The sequence below is a fragment of the Rhizophagus irregularis genome, chromosome 22 (genome assembly GCF_026210795.1).
Source record: "Rhizophagus irregularis chromosome 22, complete sequence".
Classification (NCBI taxonomy): domain Eukaryota; kingdom Fungi; phylum Glomeromycota; class Glomeromycetes; order Glomerales; family Glomeraceae; genus Rhizophagus; species Rhizophagus irregularis.
Window position 1 is genome coordinate 204,653 of NC_089450.1, and position 7,394 is coordinate 212,046.

Consider the following 7,394-nt stretch of genomic DNA (forward strand, 5'->3'; position numbering starts at 1 on the left):
CAAATATTTAATTTATAAATTATCATATTGTCTATTTTATTATTATATGTCGTTATTCATCGACAGCCGATTTTTTTTCAGTTCTTCAGTTCGATTTTTTGATGACCAAATATATTTTATTTTTGAAGATAAAAAAAGGAAATTGAAACAACAAAGCAGGATATATACGATAAATATAAATAATTACTGGACAAAAATTTTGAAAACAATAATAAACTTTATAATTTAAACTTTATATGTCACATACCCCTGAAAATTACTCTATCGTACAACAAACCTTTTTCTAAAAAAATGTAGAAATTTATATATTGTTTCCGGGTTTTAGAATAAATTATAAATACCTACCGAGAAAAAAAAATGTATTCCAAAAAAAATAAAAATTTCCTAAAAAAAAAAATTATTTTTTTTTCCCACTTTCTTCCATCACACCCCACCCCTTCTTTGTAAATCGTTGAAAAAATAAATGATGAAATATTTTGTTTTAATTTTCATCATCGCTACTATCGTTAGTGGATGTAGCGTTAAAGTAAATGCTGCTTCAATACTTTTTAATTTACATACTAGATCGATGCAAAGGTAAAGATTTATTTTTTATTTCAGATTATTTGAAGATAGAATTAACGCTTTAAGATCATCGCATAAATTTTAAATTTAACCTTTATTTCTGTAATTATTAGTCCGCAGGCCGGAACAAGTCCTATAACAGAAGATGGTCCACCTCAACCAACGGAAGTACCTTCATCATTACCATTATTTTATTATAACCAAACTATCGATCATTTTAGCAAGAATTCAGGAAATTTCTTGCAAAGATATTATGTAAATTCAACTTTTTATAAAGAAGGCGGTCCAATATTTCGTAAGTTTAAATAAAATTATCTTTTCTTTCAGAGTTTCACTCGTTTATTAACCATTTTTTTTTTAATTATGTAGTTCACACACCTGGTGAATCTGGTATTAATCAAATAATACCAACAAGTTCTTTTGTTAGTAATTTAGCAGCAAGTTTTAATGGAATGTTGATAAGCCTTGAACATAGATTTTATGGTGAAAGTTATCCACCAATTAATGATTTGTCAACTCCAAATATGAAATTTTTGACAATTGATCAGGCATTATCGGATTTTGCAAATTTCATAAAATATCCACCAAAAGAATTAAATATTACAAAAGATTCTAAATGGGTTATGGTAGGAGGTTCATATGCAGGAAATTTAGCTACTTGGATGAGAAAAAAATTTCCTAACCTTGTATCTGCCGCTTATGCTTCTTCGGCTCCAATAGAAGCTAAATTAGATTTCTTTGAATTTGATCAAAGGATAGCTAAAGCTTTACCTTGCGCACAAAATATTTCTGATGCTTTTAGATTTGTTTATGATCCTATTTTATTATCCGGTAATGAAACTGCCATTTTAGGATTAAAACAACAATTCGGTTTAGAAATGCTTGAAGATAATAAAGATTTTGCTTCCGCTATAAGTCATCCAACTGCTAACATTGTACAAAATTATGTTCAATCTCCTGACATACCTGATCCTATATTGTCCGTTTGCACTCCATTCTCTCAAGTTCAATCATCATCTCCTGAAACTTCCGCTTTTATTTATGCTGAAGGTGTTAAAGCTTTTTTAAATATTACCGGTATAATAACTCCTGAGGATAAACTTGCAAAATTCGCTACAACTTCTATAAATACAAAAGAAAAAAATGATTTGGCTCCTTATACTTATCAATATTGTAATGAATTAGGTTATTATCAAACTTTTCCAAAATCTTCTCCAATAAGTACTCGTTCTCAAATTATAGATATTGATTATTATCAAGGACAATGTGATTTCTTATTTCCTGGAATACCTTCTTCTCCAACAATTAAAAAAACAAATAAGAAATTTGGTGGATTCAATGGTAAATTCTCTAAAACTGTTTTTGTTAATGGCGATATTGATCCTTGGACAGCTTTAACTGTCAGTAGTGAATCAGCTAATCCAAAAGTAGAAAAAGATACAATCTTTCTTATTAAAGGTGGTTCTCATGTGACAGATTTTGCTCCTCCTTCACCTTCTGATTCTGAATCATTACAAGAAGCAAGAGTTTTTGTTTTTAATACTTTAGTTAAATGGTTGTAATAAAAAAATCTATTAAAATTATATTAGTATAGTAATAAATAAAAAAGGTAAAGTGTGTGTATGGGAATAATTTTATTTAATTTATTTTGTAATTTTTGTATTTTAATGTAATTACTTCTCTTTTTGTTTTTTTTAAAAAAAAAAATTAATTTTTATTGTCCAATTATTTAATAAAATAATAATTTACTAAAGTATTATAGCTAATGAAATTTTAATTATATTACTGCATACTAATTCTTGAAGTAAAATGTGTGAACTATGAGATTTTAACTATTTCTATAACATTAACATCAGGAATTACAAATATAAAAGTGGAATTCTAAAATTATGTGTTCGTATTTTGGCTGAAATTACAATATACAGCCAGAATTATAATTTGTGATCACAAAAGAAAATATTAGGTATATACTGTATATGAAGTAATAATACTAATTATAATTGATTTGTTAAGAGATAATTTAATATAAAAAATTATATATGAAACATATGAATTTGTCAAATCAATTTAATTTAATTTGACTGAATTATTTGCAGAATACATCTAAAAATTGAAATATTTCAGTGTTAGTCAGGCATATATTATAATAAAATTATTTAAAATAATTATAGAACATAAATTACACCAATTTATTAAAAACTATTTTACTATTTTAATCATAAAGTTACTTTAATATTATCGTGTTTATTTATATAGTTAATATTATAATATTGATAGGTGCATATATCATCAATTGCAGCTAAAAAATATTTATAATTATGTTAGTCATATAATGGCTAGTAATATATTGCTTCAAGTATTCAAATTTTATAATATCAGACTTTAAACAAAAAGTTTACTTCAAATTTTAAAAAAAAACTATGGATTAAATCAAATTTTTTGTTATATAATTAAAACATTTAATCTTAAACTTTATGCTTTTATCATGTTTAAAATAAATTTACCAAAAAAAACTTTATCAAAAATAATGTTCAGACCCAAGTTCTTAATGGGTAAATAGATTGACCTGTTAAGAGAAATACAAATGCAGGGTTAGTACTGTAAGGAAAGAAAGCCTAAATTTACTTTATCGGTTATGAATCGATTAAATAACAGTCATTTTAACAGTTGAATAGCGGGTTGCTTAATGGATTTTAATGGTTGGATAGTGGGTTGCTTAAAGGGTCTAATGGGTTAATAATAGTTTCTTAGCAACAGGTTTAAAGAATTAACGATAATATAAAATGTAAGATAAAAATTTAAAAAAAAAATATTAATTTTTTTTAACGTTTTTTTTACATAATTATCTGAAATACATCACATGAAAATTCTCCAACCTGTTTAGCTAATTTGTTTAAACTATTAACCTGATAATCTGTTACAAAACTGATACTCAATATCATTTATCAGGTTAAACCAATTGTATCCGATAGTCAATTTTTAAACCTGAGTAGAATCTGTTAGTTAAATTTTAAAACCGTAAACCCAATATAAACAGATATCCGTTATAACCCGTTAATTACGGGTTACAAGTTTAAATACTAATCAAAGACTCGTTAACACAATAAGTTTTAAAGTTTTATTTTTCTATATACTAAATTTTTAATTAACACTATATATGCTACACTAGAATAAGACCCCAAACAATACTGATACAACTCACATTTGATAGGCTAACAGTAATTTTTATTAATCATTTATAACTTCATAAACTCAAAATACAATGAAAAAGTAAAAGTAAATAAATAAAACTAAAATAAAAAGAAAATAGTCGCACAAATTTGTACATATAGAGAAGTAAACTAAACTATAAATCCCAAACTTGTATATCCCAACTTTAAACCTAAAAAGCAAAGTTTCAGATCAACTACCCAAATCCAGAAAATCTTACCCAATCTTACAACCTGCCAAGATATTATTCCGATGATGACTGTTCGACTCTTCAGAAAACCCAACAGGTAGCGAAACCACGATTGTCGTCAGTTAAGGAGGAATAGCCACTTAATACCAAGAAGATCAATCGAAGCCTCGAAGCGGGAAAGAGCCCATCGGCTGCAGACAAAGCTGACTTGAGGAGCGGAAAATGAAAAGGTGAACAGAAGGCCTTTCGTATGATCAAGAAGACTGCGAATTACCTTTTGCCGCGTCATTTATAACTTTAATTTTACACCTCGCCGCAAAGTTCCGTTGATAAATTTCATGTAAGTTTCAAATACAGTCAACTCCCTCTATAGTACTCCCGTTATAGTCACATTCTACTATATAGTCACACCAGTTGAATGTTCAAAACACTTTATTATTAAAATCTATCCTATATAGTCACAATCTATCTATAGTCACTATCACACCTATCCTCAAAAATCTTATATTAAAAAAAACCGTTTATAATCACAGTTATATAAAGAATATATTAAATAACTTGGCATCTAATAATCGTACAAAGATGTATCATAGCTTGTAGAATCGTCTCACCGAGACGAATCGAATGGCGGTAGCTTTTATCCTTTTCCTTTGCAAGTGTTTACGGCCAGACCACCCATTGCCTCTTATGGAGACTAATCTTGGTCGCGTCCTATCATCTTCACGGCAACCATTAAACCGAAAGACTTAATTCCTCGTAACAGCACCACTATAGAAGACATCCCCCATCGGGCCATTTAGAGCGATCAAGTGCAGTACACGCCGCCTACTCATCCTATACCCATTGCATGATACTGATACTCAATTTATTTAACGACCTTTGCAGAGCATCTACTTTCGTGGAGGACTTTCGACAGGTAACATCAACCATCTACACCCTTCCATACCACCATTTGCAGATTTCAGCCTCACTAAAGCGGCTACTACAGCCCGCGATTACCTGAGCACCGATAGTACAGTTGTTTACCCCTAAGTGGTATACTTTTGTAGCCATTCCACTCTGACAAGTAGTATAAGATTCGTCCAGGATCTTACCCCCGCATGTAGATCAACCACCAAGTGTATCACCAACTGTGACTCATGAAGTAGGGAATCAACCCCCATAGCCACGTACCTGTTCTGCGCACGAACACCTTGGCTGGTCTAAGACCTAACAGAAGGTCTAACTACCACTAAGACATTGCACTTTCAGCTTTACCATCTGTGACGACCATCTACCACACTGACCCAAGCGTATCGTAGAGCGACCACTCCGACAAAGAAAAGTCCCCCAACGTATAGTAGTGACTTCAGACATGACTGCGCACACGCCAATGGCCTAATGCGGTGAACGCAACGACACTACGACCCTTAATGAAATATGCGCCTAACCGTACACACTAATTCACCATAATGCAGTCCAACTACACTAATCCCCTGTACCTTCACGCTATTCGGTTGTAGCGTCCGCAGTAAAATTCTTTTTATTTCCGTGGTCATAGGAATCGAACCTGCGACCTCACCATACTCAGGCTTAATAAGGGGCAATCAACACTAACTTGTCTGAGATATGCGACCAACCCTAGTTTTATCCTTTTCCTTTGCAAGTTTGCTTTACGATCGTACCAATTGTCTCCTGCGACTAATCTCGGTACGTGTCTATCATCTTCTTGATGGGCAACCATTAAACCGAGTGATGATTCTCAGTAACAGCACCACTATGTAAGACATCCCCCATCGGGCTCATTTTAGGGCTGATCTCGAAGCTGCACACAGTTTTATCTTCTTTGCTTAGCTGTTTACTGGCCAGACCACCCATGCCTCTTACGGCATTCTAATCTCGGGTGCTGTCCTATCATCTTCAATGGGCAACCATTATACTGAGTACTTAATTCCTCAGGTAACAGCACCACTATAGATAAGGTTGCTTGCCGAAACCTAGGGGTTTAGGCAAGATGGCGTTTCACCGAAAAGCGAAATTCTGCCGAAACTATATTAAAGTTATATTAAAAAACTGGCGAAACTTTGGAGAAAGGCGAAACTGCTGAAACTTATTATAAATGCCGAAACTGCTGAAACTCTGCCGAAACTATAATAAATCTATAGTAAAATTTTGACGAAACTAATCGTAGAATTTTAAAGAGGTTTAGACAAGCAACCTTAACTATAGAAGACATCCCCATCAGGCCATTTTTTAGGCTGATCTGAAGCTAGGTACACGCCGCCTACTCATCCTATACCCATTGCATGATACTGATACTCAATTTATTTAACGACCTTTAGAGAGCATCTACTTTCATGGAGGACTTTCGACAGGTAACATCAACCATCTAGTACTTCCATACCACCATTTTAGGTACTAAGTCTCATTCAAAGCGCCACTACAGCCCGCGATTACCTAGCACCGATAGTACAGTTGTTTACCTCCCCAAGTGGTATACTTTGTAGCGACCACCTGACAGGGAAGTAGCAGCATCTGTCCAGATCACCCCCCCCATGCGTATCAACCACCAGGATCACCAACCATGACCTGGGCGAGTAGGGAATCGAACCCCATAGCCATGCTACCTGTTCTGTGCACGAACACCTTGCCTGGTCTAGCACCTAACAGAAGGTCTAACTACCACTAAGACATTGCACTTTCAGCTTTACCATCTAGGACGACCATCTAGCCATTATTGACCCCAAGCGGTATCGTAGAGCCGACCACCCGGACAGAAAGTCCCCCCTCAGCGTATAGTAGTGCACCTCAAGACAGACTGCGCACATGCCAATGGCCTCATAGGGAACGCAAGGACACTACGACCCTTGCCTTGAAATGTGCGGCCTAACCGTACACACTAATTCACCCGCGATGCAGTCCAACTACACTAATCCCCGTACCTTCACGCTATTGGTTGTAGCGTCCGCAGTAAAATTCTTTTTATTTCCGTGGTCATGGGAATCGAACCTGCGACCTCACCATACTCAGGCTTAATGAGGTCTCAGTGACTAACCACGATAGTGACCAACCCTGTTTTATCCTTTTCCTTCGCTAACGTTTACGGCCGCACACACTCTATGCGACTAATCTCGGTCTGTGTCCTATCATCTTCAATGGGCAACTATTATACCAGTACTTAATTCCTCAGGTAACAGCACCACTATAGAAGACATCCCCCATCGGGCCATTATAGGCTGATCTCGAAGCTAGGCACGCCGCCTACTCATCCTATACCCATTGCATGATACCGATACTCAATTTATTTAACGACCTTGAGAGCATCTACTTTCATGGAGAACTTTCGACAGGTAACATCAACCATCTAGTACCCTTCCATACCACCATTTTAGGTACTAAGTCTCACTCAAAGGCCACTACAGCCCGCAATTACCTAGCACCGATAGTACAG

The 7,394-nt window shown here is 34.1% G+C and overlaps 1 protein-coding gene across 1 annotated transcript; it reads left to right on the forward strand.

Annotated features, from left to right (window-relative positions):
• Window positions 1-466: 466 nt before the first annotated feature.
• Window positions 467-2,332, forward strand: OCT59_014290 (uncharacterized protein; the record flags this gene model as incomplete). The annotated part of the gene is made up of 3 exons (XM_025332580.2): window positions 467-576; window positions 678-859; window positions 934-2,332. The coding sequence occupies 3 exons, from the start codon at window positions 467-469 to the stop codon at window positions 2,124-2,126; spliced, it is 1,485 nt and encodes a 494-aa protein (XP_025170083.2). The 3' UTR covers window positions 2,127-2,332.
• Window positions 2,333-7,394: the final 5,062 nt, after the last annotated feature.